We start from the raw sequence: 18827 nt of genomic DNA, 5'->3' as shown, positions 1-18827 counted from the left end.
TATTTACCTGAGTAACAGGTATACTTAGCGCTAATGAGTTGCTTGATGCCACAGGGTGATAACATAATTTACCACTACCTGTTGAACTCGACATATCTTTAAATGAGTCTTACAAGCATTGGCATCATGTCTATTGAGGTGTATGTACTATCAGCAGCAAAAGTGCAAGGAGAAATTATGAATGAATTAATTGATAAATTCATCATGCACTTTTGCATCTATATTTGCACTTGTACATGTCGAGGCTCAGACTGGAGCGTCATTAAAGAAATATATCTGAAAATATTTAAAGGACTGCAGTGCAGTTGACTGCGATACTTTCCAATTCAAATCTGACTACAGGGCCGATATGTAATTTTTATAAAGGTTCTTTAAAAAAAAATTAAAAAAGGATGCCAACTCACCACGTCTGTCATTGATGTCATCTTAACCAGCCAGGAACGGCAGGAACTAATCCATTTAACAGCTGTTCGGGTCATATAAATAACAGACTAGACGCTGTATCGCAGTCAAACATACTCAAATATAGACCATTTCCATACTTGACATTCCATCATCCGCAGCCGTCATGCTGCGACATTACATACATGCCTGAAAGACATATATGCCACTTCATCTTAAAGTTTATGAAGGTGTCACGTAATTACATATGATATCGTAATATCAGATATCCTTTGAATAATTCTGTAAATATAAATTATAATTTCTAAATTATGATTATGACACATTTATAATATTTTATGTGGAATAATTTCAAATAAAGATTCTTCATTCTATCAACTTATTTTTTACTTTTTAGAGCGCATTTCCAGCAGTCGAGTTCTTGTTTTTGAAATATTTTTTTATAGCATGCAGTATTTCAATATTCAGAATATTTCATATGCAGTAGTAAAATTGATTTCGGGAGAATATGGATAATATAGTGAATAAATTAATAATGAATCGTAATTATCCTCCATGTGTTAATAATATAAGTGATGATTAAGTCATAATCATAATGATTGTTACAAATGTAATAAATTGGAATCGTCACAATATATTTTACAAACGACCTACATCCATGTTGGGAACTTATTGCATTTGAAATGAACTTTTAATTAAATTCACAATAACAAAATCTTATTTACGGTAAAAGACGCCTAGCCCAATGCAAGTAATATCTAAAAATGACCTTCTTTACTTTGTTTAAAACTCAATAAAGACTTTATCCCCTTAAAAAGTGTATTCTGTTCAGCTCCGGCCTCCGCAAATATGTACCCAGAAGTGATTATTTCGGTCGGAAAATTCATTTAGGCGGGCACTAGAGGGGATATTGCGTTGTTTAGACCGCACTAGGCGATTTCAATATCTCGCCGGCGAAACGTTCCACTTTCGTGGTCTACATTTGGCACTTGTTTTGTACCTTGTAGATGGTGGAACCAATTTTCTCTCGAATAGTTTCTTATTTCTGTATGATGATTGTTAGATACGTAGGTGGACACAAGTGAAACAACCGGTAGCTAGTTATGCACTGGTTTATTGGCGTACAGGTATCGTGGTGGGCGCAGCCACACACACACATGCAAGCGTACGTTAGTCGCATACTGAACATCCCTCCACCTATTACAGTATTAATCTTTAACCTAATTGTAATGCTAAAGCCTAAAAGTATTTTTTATAATTTACTCTGGGACGGGGACGCATCACTCTCCGTGCCTTGCCTGTTGGCGGTTCATCATCTGATTCTGATTCTGACTCTGCCTCATGAAACTCTTCCTCCGCTTCCTCGTCTTCGTCGTACTCTTCCTCCTCCATGGGGTGAGTACGGTCTGATGCATTCTGGTCGGGCGGTGGCAACATCAACGATTGTGGTGTCGGCGGCGGCGACTGCGTTAGCGGCGGCGGCGGCGGCGGCGGCGGCGACCGCGATGGCGGCGATGGCGGCGGCGGCGGCGATGGCGGCGACCGCGATGGCGGCGGCAGCGACGGCGGCGGCGACGGCGGCGCATGTACTGGTGTCGGCGTAGACGTCGAGGCAGGTGAGTGTGTAAGTTTATCGTGATCGTCGTAGTCCCATACATTAGCATCTCCTATATGACCCTTATACAATGCTAATTGGTTTATGTGTTTGCGATAACATATTTGAGAATCCCAGTCTTTAATTAAATACATTACGCGTCCTATTCGTTTTTGTACCGTTCCTTTACACCACATGATTTTATCATTGTTTACATTTTTTGTATATAGTACAAATGAGCCAATTGCGAATTTTTTACGGTTAGATACATTAGTATTGTCCTGTGAGCACTGAACATTGGCATTATCAGACAGTGGAGCCGCGGACGAGGGCGGCGGTGAGGGTGGGGATAAGAGGTCTATACGTGACCTCATTTTACGTCCATAGACTAATTGCGCGGGAGAAAACCCAGTGGTAGTATGTTTCGAATTACGGTAATCAAACAAATACTTTAAAAGTGCTAATTTTGCTTGTTTGACATTAGTACTTGTCATAAGACTAGACCGTATACCCCGTTTTACGACCTTTATATATGACTCAGCCATACCATTACTCGCTGGATGGTATGGTGGTGACGTCATATGCTTTATGCCATTAAGTTTGCAAAAAGCTTGAAATTCTTGTGAACAAAAAGCTGTGCCATTATCCGTTACCAAAGTTAGCGGTATACCGAACCTTGACATAAATTCGTACATTTTTTCAATCGTGGCAGTGGATGTAGTTGTGTTAGACATATCATAAACTTCTGGCCACTTAGAAAACGCATCCACCAGCACTAGGTACATTCGACCATTTATCGGGCCCAGGAAGTCGGCGTGAACACGACTGCAAGCTTCCTTAGGCGGGGCCCAGGGCGCGGGCTCGGCTCGGGCTGGCGCTGGTCGCATTTGTATACAAATATCGCAAGACCCTATCATTCGTTCAACAGCTTCATCAACGCCCGGGAACCAAAATCTAGACCTAACTTCGGCCTTAGTCTTCACTATACCTAGATGAGATTTATGGAGCTCTGATAATACTTTTCCACGTAACGTCTCTGGAATTACAACCTTATGGCCCCTCATAATGCATCCATTTTCATACGACAGCTGCGTTCGACATAAGTGATAAGGCTTAATTTGTAAATCGTTAACTTTGTTTGGCCATCCCTCCATTATATATTTACGTACTTTAACTAAAATAACGTCATTACCGGTTTCTTTGCAAACGTCCGTGAAGGTGACAGGCAGACTACCACTGATAACGAAATGCACGTAAGCGGCTCGATCGCACGGTTCCGCGCCGTCAGCACATTCCTGCGGAGGGGCCGCGCCCGCGCCCCGCGCGCCCGCGCGCTCGCCCGTTAGGGCCTGTGCAGGTGTCGGCGCCGGCGCCGGAGGCTGGCGCGCGACAAAAAATCAGCGCTGTTGTCAGCACTTCGCACATATTCAATACTATAATTATACGCGCTTAAAAATATTGCGTATCTTTGAAGTCGATTTGCTGTCACCTCTGGAATACCCTTATAAGGTCCAAAAATCGATATAAGGGGTTTGTGGTCCGTGCGGAGGACGAACGGCTCTGATCTTCCATACAAATATTGGTGGAAGCGACGCACACCAAAAATAATAGCAGTAGCTTCTTTTTGGAGCTGAGAATAACGCGTTTCGGCAATCGACAATGTCCTCGAGGCAAAAGAAATCGGCCTCTCGAGGCCTCCGGGGTCAAGTTGAGATAAAATCGCGCCAAGACCCCGGGGTCCTGCATCGACAGTCAAAAATAGCTTGGCCCCCGGATTAAAGTGAGCTAAAACCCGATCTGATGCTATATTTTTTTTAATACTTATATAAGCGTTGTGATGTGCATCCTCCCACTGCCATTTAGACCCCTTTTTTAAAAGGTCATAAAGCGGACCCAGGATTGACGATGCATTCGGTACAAAGTTCCTATAATAATTTACCAACCCCAAAAATGATTGGAGCTCGCTAACGTTATTCGGAACGGGAGCATTTATTATTGCCTCGACCTTATCGGGTGACTTATGTAACCCGTCCTTGTCTATAACATAGCCCAAGTAGCTAACTTTATTTTTATAAAAGTCACACTTTTCCTGTTGCAATGTCAATCCTGCGTCTTGTAACCTTTCGAGCACAGCGTTGAGCCTGCGCGCGTGCTCGTCGTCGTCGCGGCCCGTGACCAGCACGTCGTCGAGCAGGCACAGCACGCCCTCCATGCCGGCCAGCACGCCCTCCATGGCGCGCTGGAACACGGCCGGCGCGCTCGCTAGACCGAACACAAGCCGCGTATACATATATAGCCCCCGAGATGTATTTATGCATGTACGGCTGCGACTCATCATCTAAAACAAATTGGTTGTAAGCCATTGATAAGTCGAGTTTTGTAAACTTAACGCCTCCATACAACTTAGCAAATAATTCTTTTGCTGTCGGCAAGGGATACTGGTCGACTATCAATTGCTTATTAATGGTAACAGAATAATCAGCACACAGTCGAACACTGCCATTCCGTTTTAACACCGGGACTATAGGTGAAGCATACTCGGCGTGGGGCACGGGTTTTAAAATACCTAACTGCACTAGCCGGTCGATTTCTTTGTTTACCTTATCGCGCAATGCGAATGCGATAGGCCGCGCTTTAACAAAAACTGGTTTAGCGTTATCTTTGAGCCTCAGTCTGACTTTATGTTTATTAAAACAGCCTAATGAACTTGAAAATAATTTAGGAAATTTTGTTTGTAGCTGTTCAACTGAAGACAGTTGGTGACAATGGTTAACTCGTACGAGTTGCAATTCAAAGGCTGATATAAAATCCCTACCTAGAAGAGACACTCCGCCGTCTCGTACAACATGTATGTCTATCGAATGTGTACAGTCGTCGTAGCACACAGGCAAGCGCACAACGCCTACACAAGCAATGTTATCACCATTATACGTAACCAGCTTCCTTCGCAACGGACCTAATGGCACATCTTTAAAATATAAATTATAAATATCATTAGATATAACCGTTACGGCTGCACCGGTATCTATCTCAAAATTTAACTTTGTTTCGCGAATAGTTACAGTGCCTACCATTGGCTCTCCCCGCAACGAACGTATAACAAATACCTCACCATCGTCTCCGAAGTCCTCGTCGTCGGCTCCATTGTCTACGTAGTTCACTTTTGACGGACACACCCTACGTAGATGGCCTTTAACGTTACACTTCTTACACACATAATCACTGTACTGACACTCCGCGGTCTTGTGGTTGGTATATCCGCATGTGGTACACTTAGGCTTCGCTAAACGGCTAGACTTAGCCGCGGCCTGTCCCTTATGGGCACTAGTACTGCGCGATATCTTTAATAGCGGGTCCAGCGTCGCGGCGCCCGCGGCGGTGGCGGCGGCGCCCGCTCCGCTCGCGCTAGCGGTGGCAGCTGCGCGCGCGGTGGCAACATTTTCGGCGTATTCCACAGCTTTGCCAAGCGTAAGGCCAGTCAGATCCTGAGCGTACAGCTTTTCTTTTTCATAACAAGCCCTCATTCCCATAATAAAGCGATCGAGCAGCGTTTCCTCCACATTCTTGAAGGCACAAAGCGACGTCAGGCCACGAAGTCTCGCGGCCCACTGTGAGTGCGTTTCGCCTTGTCGTTGTACCGCTGCGTAGAAATTGTGTCTCTCGCTGAACCCTACTCTCTTAGGGTTGAAATGAGTATCCAAACTTGTTATGATATCGTCGTAGGGCACCGTTTGTACATCCTTTGGTAAAACCAAATCCGCAGCGAGTCTGTACGTACCCTCCGTGAGTGCACTTAGCAATATAGCTCTGCGTTTTGTTCCGGTTGTGTCTGTCACATCGGTGATGTCGTTTGCCACAAACCACTGTGTCAGACGGCTTTTGTAAGTCTTCCACTCATGTTCATTGTGGTCAAAACTGGTCAAAATTCCAAATAATCCAGAAGACATGTTTTTTTTTTCCTAAATGTGGGTATTCGTCGCCACTGTTAGATACGTAGGTGGACACAAGTGAAACAACCGGTAGCTAGTTATGCACTGGTTTATTGGCGTACAGGTATCGTGGTGGGCGCAGCCACACACACACATGCAAGCGTACGTTAGTCGCATACTGAACAATGATAATATCAGAAGTGGTCAAATTTAATGGATACAGTAGTTTGGACAAGATATAATAAGTATTTAAATTTAATAGAAAATATCGCAACTCAAACTTCAATTGCCACCAGTTTTTCTTTACTCGTAGGAATTTCTGAACTTGTAAGTATTTTCTCAGGGCCTCAATGTTACATGAGACTTTTAACTATTTGATTATTTTAATGTTACCAATATAAAAACTGGCCAGCAAAGCACCGTGCACCGTCAGTAACCAAATGTTGTCTCTTGAAGGTGCAAAAGTGGATTGCAAACTTACACAGTAACTCACTAGTGCCAAACTTACCTACTAATCAATCTTCCTGTAAAAGTTTCTTTTCTGACCATTGCTTAAGGTAAATGTGTTATTAAATCCATATTTTAAGCTCAGGCAGCGTAAGGATAAGGAAAAATACCCTCATAAAATTTCTGCTTTTCTGGTAAAAATGTATTTTTATGTTGGCCATCAACATAATGGCCTCCTAAAAAGCCAAAATTACAAATCTAATTAAAGGAATATATTCGAATTTAAAAATTATTTTGCCAGTGTCAAGGTAATATAAGCAAATTGTTATTGATTTTGGTACGGCAAGTGCGACAGTGTTCGGTAGTTGACACTTGTAAATTGATAGCTAGATTTTACAAGGGCACGTGGACTATCGGCCGTTGACGAGAAAAAAATGGCTAAACGCGTTTCGAGATTAGTTCTTTATCAGCTTCTCACTATAACATTAGTTTACTGCATAATAAGCTATCGATATTACGCTTTAAACAACATTAATGAGCAAAAAAAGGAGAAATTATTCACGACACGATACCGCTAAGATGGCGTTCGAACCGGAAGTCCCAAAAATCATGTATAGGTACTAATTATAAAATTTTAGCCACTCACTGGTGGTAAGTAGTCATCACTACTTTCAATATTTTTTTCCCCCTACCCACATATACAATATAAATGAGACAATCATTGATCTCGTTTTATGAGTAATATGCCACCCGCTTTACTTGGCGCAGCCGTTAGGATCTGAACCTACACTACTAGTAGAATCTGATGTCCAGTCATCCACACTGCCAATGCACTGCTATGACAGCATCCGCTCGGTGTACCCCTTAAAATTAAAAAAAAAAATCATATAAGCGCCTCTACGTGTGGACTTCGTCTCCACGCACGCCTCTCAAGAGTTCTGAATACGCAATGGTTTCTGTGGTGGAAAATATATACAAATAAAAAAGTGGCAAAATATGTAGTAATAATCTTTTCTTGCCATAAATGCTGCATGTTGCGATATTTTGTGTCTGTTGGCCATAATTATTTGATGCTTTCTATATAGTCGATTCGGAAAGAAGTCGTGGAATGTATGGGAATTTATTCACTCTTCGATAGATAATTGCACAGGTACGTAATTAGGCACTTACTCTTGATGTTAAATAAAAGGATAGTGTATGTTCCTAACAAGCTCTTCTTTAAGAATTAAGTATTACTTATAATAAATATTTAAGTAGCAACTCTTAAGTTCCAAAAAGGTCGTTTCATATTACATTTATTTCATAGTACAAAAGTAAACATCTGAAACCTATTTAGCTCTTTTTTATGTTAGACTTTATTTTATTAGTTAGCTTAGAGGGTACCTAGCCAATGTCACGACCGCTTACTATAATAATATATCGTTACGTTATCGTAGCTAGCTCTCTCTATCGCGCCAATGCGAAAAAACGCTGTCTATCGATATATTGATATATATTTATAGCTACGATAACGATATTACTGTATGTATTGGAGTATTACTACAGGAGTAGGGAAAAAATTGAAACGGCTCGCTCTCTTAACCAACGTATAATGTCTAAAAGTGACACGTACATGACTTGACTTAAAATTAAAAAAGCGCCTGCGTCAGAGTCGCAGCAATCTTGCGTATCGGTGACATGGACGAGGACTTAAATGAGTTAAAATTTTAACATGCCCCCGGGGTTGAAAGGAAGCCTTTCAAGCAGATTCGGTAGCCACAGGAAGCGGACATATCTTGCTGAAAGCCCGTCGAACGACTCCTCCAGATGTCTTCACATCAGCCACTCGAGATATGCCATCTTTACCAGGGTGAGTGGCTATAATGCGTCCAAGTCGCCATTTCAACGGAGGCAGGTTGTCTTCCTTCAAGACAACGAGGGTGTTATTCTGCAGGGAATCTTGGTTGAGTCTCCACTTGATTCGATGCTGCAGTTCTGGGATATACTCCTTTGTCCACCGAGCCCAGAAATGTTGACGGAGCTGTTCAATTCGGTGGAATCGTGAAAGATGCTGATATGTGTGATCTCGCAGGTCGTGTACCGGCAATGACGTGAGTGAACGTCCGACAAGGAAATGTCCAGGTGTGAGCGCTGAGAGATCATCCGGGTGTGATGACAGAGGTGTTAGTGGCCGGGAGTTCAGAAGTGCTTCGATGCTGATGAGTGTAGAGTTAAGCTGTTCATAAGTTAAGTTACAATTGCCCAACACTCGTTGCAAATGATATTTGACAGACTTAACACCGGCCTCCCAAATGCCTCCGAAGTGAGGTGCGTAAGCAGGAAGAAAGTGAAATTTAGTCTTTTCACTTGCCAAAGTTTCAGCCAATGAGTTGCAGTTATCCCTAAGAAACTTGGTGATTTCATTATAAGCTCCGACGAATGCAGTGCCGTTATCGGAATAAATGTTGTCTGGCTGTCCGCGTCGAGACATGAACCGAGACAGTGCTAACAAGTAAGTTTTACTAGTTAAATCTCCCACCAATTCTAAATGTATTGCCTTGGTTGTGAGGCATATGAAAACGGCAACATAAACTTTGACCAATGTGCAACCACGACCTTGGCGGCTGGCTGCCATAAGTGGACCTGCGTAGTCCACGCCCACATTCCTAAACGGATAGCCTCCAGGTGATACCCGAGAACTCGGCAAATTACCCATCAATGGAGCCTTTGTTTCTCCTTTCATGATTGTGCATCGTATGCACTGATGGTAGCAAGCTTTTGCCAAGTTACGACCCCCTATGGGCCAGTAGGTCTCTTTAATCGTTGATAACAACATCTGAGGCGGTGCATGCAGAAGCCTCTTATGTTCATAACTGAATAATAATTTGGTAAATCGATGTGTGGACTGTAAAATAATGGGATGTTTTTTATCATACGTAAATTCAGAATTGGAAAGACGGCCTCCCACGCGCATTAAATTATCGCTATCTAGGAATGGGTTGAATTTTAAAAGTTTACTCTTTTTAGTTAAACTTTGTTTTTTAGCTAAAACTTCATACTCAGGAAATGATTCGACCTGGCTACATTTGGTAATCAATTTCAATGAGGTATTTAGTTCGTCGTGATTGAGGTACGTCGACGACGTAGACGTTATACTTTTACGACAGTTCGTAATGAAGCGCAGAGCGTACGCAATAACACGAATGAGCCGTGACAGGTTGGAAAATCGGTTGAAATTTATGAATGACTCTTGAGTCTCTTGACTTTCGTTGACGTGCAAGGAAACCTCAACGCGGGTTTCAGGTAGCTCATTGCATTGTTTTGTGGCAGGATTCGACGGCCACTGAGACGAGTCCTGTTGTAAAAAACTAGGACCCGACCACCACATGTCTAACGAGTCAATAACGCTAGCATGCGTTCCACGGGAAATTAAATCCGCGGGGTTTTGATCTGTTGGAACATGCCTCCAAGAACAACTGCCGGTGATTTCTAAAATGTCTGACACTCGGTTTCTCACGAAGGGTTGCAACCTACTCGGCATCATCTTGAGCCAACCTAACACAATCGTTGAGTCAGTCCAAAAAGTCGTGCTTCTGGCCTGATCTCGAAGTGAAGACGTGACCTTTTCATACAGATGAGCACTAACGAGAGCTCCACACAGTTCGAGTCTAGGTATGGTTGTAGGCTTGATTGGACTAACTCGACTTTTCGCAATCAACAACCTAACTAACACCTGACCTTCCTTGTCTACACTACGCACGTAGACACAAGCGCCGTCCGCGCGTTCAGATGCATCTGAGAAAATGTGCAGATCAAAGGCAACGTGTGAGCTGCAAATAACATGACGAGGGACTCTAACGTTATTCAGTGCCAGCAATCCTTCCAAGAGTTCTACCCATTGCGTGGTGATCTCTGGAGACAGTTCGTCCTCCCATGAAACCTTCTGAAGCCACAGCCGCTGCAGTAGCATTTTCATGGTGATTACGAACGGAGATAGAAGCCCTAATGGATCGAAAATCTGAGCAATCACTGAAAGCATGTCGCGCTTGGTATTTCCCTTAGAGACTATCTTCCCTATCGGAAAATACAGCTCGTCAGACTCAGGGTGCCAGCCTAAGCCTAACGTTTTGCTGGGCTCATTTGATCCTATATTCAAATCCACAGAGGATTGAAAGGGTTCGCATAATAGGCGAGCCTCGTTTGACTTCCACTTACGCAGGTTCATTCCTGCGGAAGAAAGTGCTTGATTCACTTTATGGCGAATAGTTTTCACCTCAGTAAGGTCATCTCCTCCTGTCAGCAGGTCGTCAACATAAAAATCGTGAACGATGGCTTCTTTGACCTTATCGTCCTCACAATCTAAGCCTATCTGTTTGAGACACCTGGTGGCCAGGAAGGGAGCACTGGCTGTCCCATATGAGACAGTGTTGAGCTCGTGCACTAATAGTGGCTTGGTCTCTGAGCTGCGCCAAAGAATTTTCTGCAGATGGCGGTCGTCAGGATGCACCCATATCTGACGGTACATTTTCTCAACATCTGAAGAAATGATGTACCTGTGCTGCCTGAACCTAATCAGAATAGACAGAAGGTCGTCTTGCACAGTGGGTCCGACCATCTGAATGTCATTCAGACTGACACCTGAGGTAGACGGGCTACTAGCATTGTACACCACTCGAAGCTTTGTAGTGGTGCTTTCGCGCAAAATTCCGAAATGAGGTATTATATAACCCTTTTCCTCATGTGCGATCTGTCTACCTTGTGACATGTGACCCAAGCTTTCGTACTCTGCCATGAACTCATGATATAAAGCTTTAAATGAAGGCTTGGTTTTAATTCTACGCTCCAATGAGAGCATGCAGTGTTTTGCGCGTTGAAATGAGTCGCCTAGGACACTTTCGCTTCGTTTTAAAGGCAGCCTGACGCAGAATCGTCCGTCGGCTAGCCGCGAAGTATTTTCAACGAAGTGTTCTTCGCACATTTTTTCCTCAGGTGAATAATGTGACGACTTATGGCTAACTTCTTCGAGCTGCCAAAACCGCGTTAATTGGGTTTGGATGTCGTCGTTACATTTTAAATCATTATCACCTGTGTGCGAAAGACCAGAAGCAAAGAAACACTGAATGCTCGAAGGTAGACTGTCGGTAATTTCCCGACCAGCAACCAAATAGCCAAAGCGAGTTTCACAGAGCATCGGAAGTCCAATACCTAGTCGAATGATCTGAGGTCGTGTAGGGAATGAGTCCCAAAATACCTCAGCGCCTAATATGATATCGACAGGTGCGGGTTCATAGAAGTTTGGATCAGCCAAACAAATGTCGCTTGGGATATTAAGGTCTGCCAAATTAATTTGACGACAGGGGACGTCATCAGTTAAGGATGGCAGAACATAACAGTTAACTGTTACTGAATATGTGTCGTTTAAAGATTTAATAGTAACAAGACACATTTCTCCTATTTCACTAGGTTGTTTATTTACACCTAAAATTGTAGTGTTAATTTGACTTGTAGGTAAATTTAATTTCTCACAAAAACTCTGAGATATTAAGCAAGCGAAACTACCGTTGTCCAACATGACGCGAGCTACCTGCTCTTTATTATTACCATCGTAAACCTTGACTAGCGCAGTCGCAAGCATGCCATGTTTCGCTGGTGGCGAGTTAGACATAATTTGAGCCGATAGTGTTTGTACCGAGGCGGGCGAGACATCATGCGAAATATTCCCTAAACCAGAATGAGATGCAACGGGCGCGGCAGGTAACGATTGATTAACAGGAAAAATCGATTTATTATTTTTAGTTGCATTTTCCTCCTCGCCGCGGCCGGACGCGCAGGCTCCGCTCGATGTAGGTTTGCTATCGGTAACATGCACTAATGTGTTATGCTTTCGCTTACATAGCTTGCATCCTGGCTTTTTGCAATGATTAGCATAATGTCCACCGCGTAAACAGTTGTAACAAACCTTTAAATTCGGTAATAATTCCAATCGCGCGGCGTTACTAAGGGCGAGAAACTGTAAACAACTAGGTAAATAATGTTCACCGCTGCATTTAGGGCACTTAGCCACAGTGTTTTGTTTAGTGTCCTGTACGGACAAAGTTTTCAACTTCGGAGTGTTTTTGTGAGAAGTGTTATTTCGACCGACAGTGTTATTAGTGGACAGTTCCAACGTTTCCAATAAATCAGAACGATTTCGCATGAATGTTAGAAACGCTTCGAGAGTTATTGGCTTATCTTTATCTAAGCGACCTTTGTACTCTTCCCATTCCCGGTACGACTTAGCATCTAACTTATGTGACACAATGTAAATAAGTAACGTATCCCATTGTTTTACGGGTTCGCCTAGTGTTTCCAATGCGAGCAAGTTTTTGTTCAATTGGTCGATCATACGTTTTAATGCAAATGAAGACTCCTTGATGATTGCTTCGATGTTAAATATTGCTGAAACGTGATTCTGCAGCAATAAACGTTTGTTATCGAAACGATCACACAGAAGTTTCCATGCAGTTTGATAATTTTTAGAACAGAATTCGACCGATTTAACAACTACTGCCGCTGAACCTTCTAGTGACGATCTTAAATAGTGAAATTTATTTATTTCATCGATTTCGTCATTTGAATGAATTAAGCTTAGAAATGTGTCGTGAAACTCGAGCCAATTCTCATATGAACCTGAGAACTTTGGCAACTGTATGACGGGAAGTTTAACAAGCCTATGATTGCTAGCACTAGAATTACTTGCACGTTCGCTACCCAGGTCTTCTTGCTTTTTATTAAATGAATGTAAAATATCCTGTGCACTGAAGTACTGGGCTTCGAACTCAGCTCGCTCAGATAACTGAAGGTCAATGCTAGACGACAAGCATTCTAACTTTAACTGCACTTCATCGTACTCACTAAATAATGATTCCATTCTACTGACTCTTAACTGCAACTCATTGGCGGCCACAGAGGTAAGTGAAGTACTTTCCAAAGAATTCATGTAGTTTGAGAAGTTAGTTAGCCGACCCTTATAACTGCCACGTTTTTTGATCAAATCCTTTTCTTCGGTCATTTTGAGAGGCGTGTGTTGTCAACTGAAATGTTATACAATGCAAGATTAACTTAAATGTATAAGTAATGTGTAAATGTACAGTTGTCGCCTAAGTTTATTAACTAGTTTACGTCAACAGTTAATATACGTGTAAATTTATTTTATTTACTTAGATTTAAGTTTTAACAGTAATAATCGTATATAACTTTAACGTTTTGTAACAAATATTTAATGAAATTGGTGATGAAAGCTAACTTTTCTAACCTGCTGTTTTATTTAACAACTACCTAAGTCTATCGTCTGGTTAAATAATGATTTACTAACTTCACAGTTCGTATTTTTATAAGTTAATTAAAAGCCTTAGCATATATCAGTGAATAACTAATACAAATTAACTAATTACGAAATAAAATGAAAGTGAAGTGTTAAGCTGACGATGACGTGACAAAAGTTAACTTTGCGTACGTGGTTAAGTTAAACAATTAAATGTTACTAACCGTATTAAATTGTATCCTTACACTTAACTACTACCTGTATGACGAGTGAAGGGTGAAATTAAGAAAACTGAAAGCTTAACTCTTCTTCAACTTTGTCAAGTCCAGCAATCCAACAGGAACACGATCTTCTCTATACCTCTTGCTCTTGTCGGACAAATTTCTTAATTTATCGTTCACTTGTCAGTTCCTTTTATTATTAAATCTGGATTATTCCTCAATCTGGCTCGATCCAGGACCATGTATTGGAGTATTACAGGAGTAGGGAAAAAATTGAAACGGCTCGCTCTCTTAACCAACGTATAATGTCTAAAAGTGACACGTACATGACTTGACTTAAAATTAAAAAAGCGCCTGCGTCAGAGTCGCAGCAATCTTGCGTATCGGTGACATGGACGAGGACTTAAATGAGTTAAAAATTTAACACTGTAAGCGATTTCGACGTTGGCTAGATATCCAGTTATAAAATGTTCACGCGCCATGGGAAACAAGAAATTTGAAAGGAGCTCTCAGGAAAAGGAATGAAAATGAAAGTGGGGTAGGAAAATTCGGCTGGTCCTATTTGTATTTTGATCATGCCTTAGAGTCCCATTCTGCTGGTTATTTGAAATTACAACCGCTAAAAATCTATGTTAGCAAATTGTGAAATTATTATTTTCGGCCCGTAAGTGTTTTGGGGAAACAGTTAAAAATGTAAGTATTAGATATTACCATTACATAGGTATGTATATTCATTTATTATGTTAGTTCGGGAAAGCAAAACAGGTTTATAAAGGACTAAATTAGAATTAGAAGTTCAAATAGGTAGTTATTTGTTTTACAAGGGTGCAAAGTGAAATATTCGAATCTAAAAAGTTCACCTGAAATGACTGCCTATAGGTATATCAATATCACTCCAATGATCACATACTCATGCGACGATTGACCCGCAGTTCAGCCAGGATGAAATATCTTTATTCTCGCGATACTCTGGGGGAATATGGAATATAAAATGTGTGACGAGTGAGCGAGTAACGGGAGACGCAGCCGGCTCCATTACACCATATCACGTTGACAAAAGATTCGGTTCTATATCGCGTTGTACTTATAAATTCCTTACGACCAGACATGATATGCCACCTCTAAGCCACATTTTTTTTATTTTGTTTAAACATTGGTGGGCTTTAAGGAATCCTCGTTTTATTTAGACGGAATAAACACGAAATAAACAAAAAACATAGATAAGTAGGTAGTTTTGTAAATAAATTCCCTTTTTGATATCGCTAATATTTTCGAAACTCGGTGGAATATTTTGAACGGTATGTTGCAATTTCATGTTGCAATGTTGCATAGAGTGTAGCGTCTACCAAATAAACAAAATATATTTTGTTGCATAGAGTGTTTAGAGATAAATTCCCTTTTTGATATCGCTAATATTTTCGAAACTCGGTGGAATATTTTGAACGGTATGTTGCAATTTCATGTTGCAATGTTGCATAGAGTGTAGCGTCTACCAAATAAACAAAATATATTTTGTTATTTTGCAAAATATTCCACCGAGTTTCGAAAATATTAGCGATATCAAAAAGGGAATTTATTTACAAAACTACCTACTTATCTATGTTTTTTGTTTATTTCGTGTTTATTCCGTCTAAATAAAACGAGGATTCCTTAAAGCCCACCAATGTTTAAACCAAGGACGATTATAAAGGACCAGCAGAGCCCATACTAAATACCGTACCCCGTTGGCAGCCGTAAATTTATGTCACTAGATGTCACTAAGAGTGTCATTTGAATAAAAATGTCGTTTTTTTTTTTAATACGCACGCGGTAGTTCAACGGCATTACAAGTGATACAGTGAAAAGTATATAGATGACGCTAGGGGCCCGTGTCATGTTTCAGTCCCTGTTTACAACGCAAGCCATCGTTCTTATTTTGAATTATGACAATCATGCAAAAGAGTACCATACTGTCAAATTTTTTATCTCTTTCATTTTGAGCGTGACGTCAATGATTAGTAATATTACTTTCAATATATTTAAAATTTAGATTTTAATGAGGCCATTTCGAACGGTGTTTATGATAGATATCATGTTGACAATCAATCTCCTGACCGTCTCGCTCATACCAATCCTATCCTATATTTGAACTTTCCATAAAGTGTTGGCGCGACGTCAAGTGGGTGATAGGCGTACGAGCAAGTACGCGTTGGATGGACGACTACTATGCGCAGCGGTTTTTACGCGTACTTACGGTGACACACAATCGAAAAAGGTCGTCGAGCCATAAGTACGCATACCTGCTCGTATAGTACGTTTATCACCCACTTCAGACTGCGTTTCGATCGGCGTTTAGCGACAATGATTATCAGCTCGGCTTCATGGCTTTACGAACCTTAGCTCGGACCATCGAATATGAAACTTATAAACTTCTTTATACACAAGGGTATTAAAGAAGTTTATAACCAGGTGCTCCATGACACCATTGCACCAATCTGTCGCCAGCACCGCTACACTTCAACGGCCAAGTCACACAACATCCATACTAATATTATAAATGGGAAAGTGTGTGTGTCTGTTTGTTTGTCCATCTTTCACGGCAAAACGGAGCGACGTATTGACGTGATTTTTTAAGTGGAGATAGTTGAAGGGATGGAAAGTGACATAGGCTACTTTTTGTCTCTTTTTATATCCCCCCACTTCCTTAGAATGGAGGATGGAAGTTTGTGGAGAGATTTTCGAATTTAACGCGAGGGAAGCCGCGGGCAGAGGCTAGTTAACTATAATAATAAATAAATCGCAGTAAGGAACTTTATGTAGATTTCATTACTTTTTAGAGATAAACAAGCAGCTCCATCGAGACGGCTATTTTTTACAGAATGTTTTTGGTGGGATATACATAGGCATAGGTATATAACACTAACAAGGTATCTATTGTCTTAGTCCGGTTTCACATTATCCGATCCGATATCGGATGTCGGAAGGATTTAAATGGAAAAAATCCAAGATAGCGCCTGTAATGTATGGGGTATCAGTCCTACATCCGATATCGGATCGGATAATGTGAAAACGCATTTAGTCTCATTAATTATTAGATACTTATGTCAGAGTTTCACTAATTATTTCCTTTTATTCATTTATTATCTCAGTTTAGGTTTATAGGAGTACCAAACGAGTAGTATACGAGTAGAAAATATATTACCAAAACAATACAAACTATCATTAATTTATTATAAAAACGTAATCCAAAGTGCCACACCTGGCGGCCTAACTATCCGCGTTGTGTCCAAGACGAAGCCTGACCGACGAAGCTAGCAAGTCTCTCTACATGTTAGCTGAAATACCGTCAAACCGTTTGTAGGAGGTAGGGCATAGCGAATGATATTCCGCTTTGTGTGGTAGGGCATAGCACAGCGGATATCGTCTCGCTCGAATCTAGAGCAGAGCCCAACTGGGGAAGTACCTCCGCCTTACAGAAGACCGCAGCCAAATAGCACTAGACCCTACTCATAGTGTTGTGTTCCTGCCGGTGAGTAAGGCTGCCAGAGCTCAACGAGGGTGCGGTGTGCTGATGACGGGAGGACTTACGGAACTAACTTGTTCCGTCTATTGTCCTTTGAGTCGTCGGCAACCCGAACCCTCCTTGGAACTTGTATTTTCCTTTTTGCTGTGTACTTAACACAGCAAAAGGGAGTGTACAAGTTTCTAATGGGGTGGCAACGCGCATGTGACACTGTTTGAGTTGCAGGCGTCCATAGGTTACGGTGACCGCTTTACATCAGGCGGACCGTATACTTGTTTGCCACCGACGTAGTATAAAAAAAAAAAAAAAAAAAACCATTCACTGTGATTACTCAGATTATTATAAGCAAAATGATCTTCGAATGAACTTTCTGGACAATTGAGATGCATGGGCGCAGTCGAAACCAGCTCGCCCCTTCAGCCGTGTCCCGTTGAAAATCGAAAAGATTCTTTTCCTTAGCACATTTAATGTTTACAAATTGGATTCGCCTTCTGTCACCTAAACTGGTAATTTTATGTATGAGGTCATTGGTCATACAATTATTAATTTATACAGTTATTAATTCTGTATCTCTACTCGCATTGCTGCTGCGATTCTAAAATATTTAATATCCATATATTATGAATATTCAATAAATCATACAATGACATTTGTGATGTGACATGGATGTCAGATGTCACATCTGTTGGCACAATGATTGCGTTTTGTTGAACGTATTTGAGCTCAACATATAGGTTTATTATCACTAAGTATATTATATTAATGAACAACGAAACGGATGTGACATTTTCCTAGTCCACCAACGTCATCTAGTCATTTTATTTGGCAATAATTAGACAACATGCGAACAAACTTAGCCAGCGAAGCGATCACAACTACGTCGAGGCCGACCAAAAAATATAATTTGTAAAAAACCGGCCAAGAGCGTGTCGGGCCACGCTCAGTGTAGGGTTCCGTAGTTTTCAGTATTTTTCTCAAAAACTACTGAACCTATCAAGTTCAAAATAATTTTCCTAGAAAGTATTTATAAAGTTCTACTTTTGTGATTTTTTTCATATTTTTTAAACATATGGTTCAAAAGTTAGAGGGGGGGACGCACTTTTTTTTCCTTTAGGAGCGATTATTTCCGAAAATATTAATATTATCAAAAAACGATTTTAGGAAATCCTTATTCATTTTAAAATACCTATCCAACAACATATCACACGTTGGGGTTGGAATGAAAAAAAATATCAGCCCCCACTTTACATGTAGGGGGGGTACCCTAATAAAACATTTTTTTCCATTTTTTATTTTTGCACTTTGTCGGCGTGATTGATAAACATATTGGTACCAAATTTCAGCTTTCTAGTGCTTACGGTTACTGAGATTATCCGCGGACGGACGGACGGACGGACGGACGGACGGACGGACGGACGGACGGACGGACGGACGGACGGACGGACGGACG

At 41.2% G+C, this 18827-nt stretch overlaps 1 protein-coding gene across 1 annotated transcript; it reads right to left on the bottom strand.

Annotated features, from left to right (window-relative positions):
- Positions 1-1498: 1498 nt before the first annotated feature.
- LOC125224907 (WASH complex subunit 3-like) lies at positions 1499-5247 on the bottom strand. The gene is made up of 2 exons (XM_048128413.1): positions 5109-5247; positions 1499-2286 (listed from the first exon to the last, which is right to left on the bottom strand). The coding sequence occupies exons 1-2, from the start codon at positions 5139-5141 to the stop codon at positions 1642-1644; spliced, it is 678 nt and encodes a 225-aa protein (XP_047984370.1). The 5' UTR covers positions 5142-5247; the 3' UTR covers positions 1499-1641.
- Positions 5248-18827: the final 13580 nt, after the last annotated feature.

This window comes from Leguminivora glycinivorella, chromosome 3 (genome assembly GCF_023078275.1).
Source record: "Leguminivora glycinivorella isolate SPB_JAAS2020 chromosome 3, LegGlyc_1.1, whole genome shotgun sequence".
NCBI lineage: Eukaryota > Metazoa > Arthropoda > Insecta > Lepidoptera > Tortricidae > Leguminivora > Leguminivora glycinivorella.
Note: the sequence above shows the minus strand (reverse complement) of the source record. Positions and strands in the feature narration are given on the sequence as shown.

What these genes read in the sequence shown, in the direction of transcription:
- LOC125224907 (XM_048128413.1), bottom strand. Translation starts at nt 5,141, where the DNA reads ATGGAGCCGACGACGAGGACTTCGGAGACGATG. An exon ending in CGAGGACTTCGGAGACGATG is followed by an intron (nt 2,287 to 5,108) that starts GTGAGGTATTTG and finishes GCCAATGTTCAG; the next exon opens with TGCTCACAGGACAATACTAA.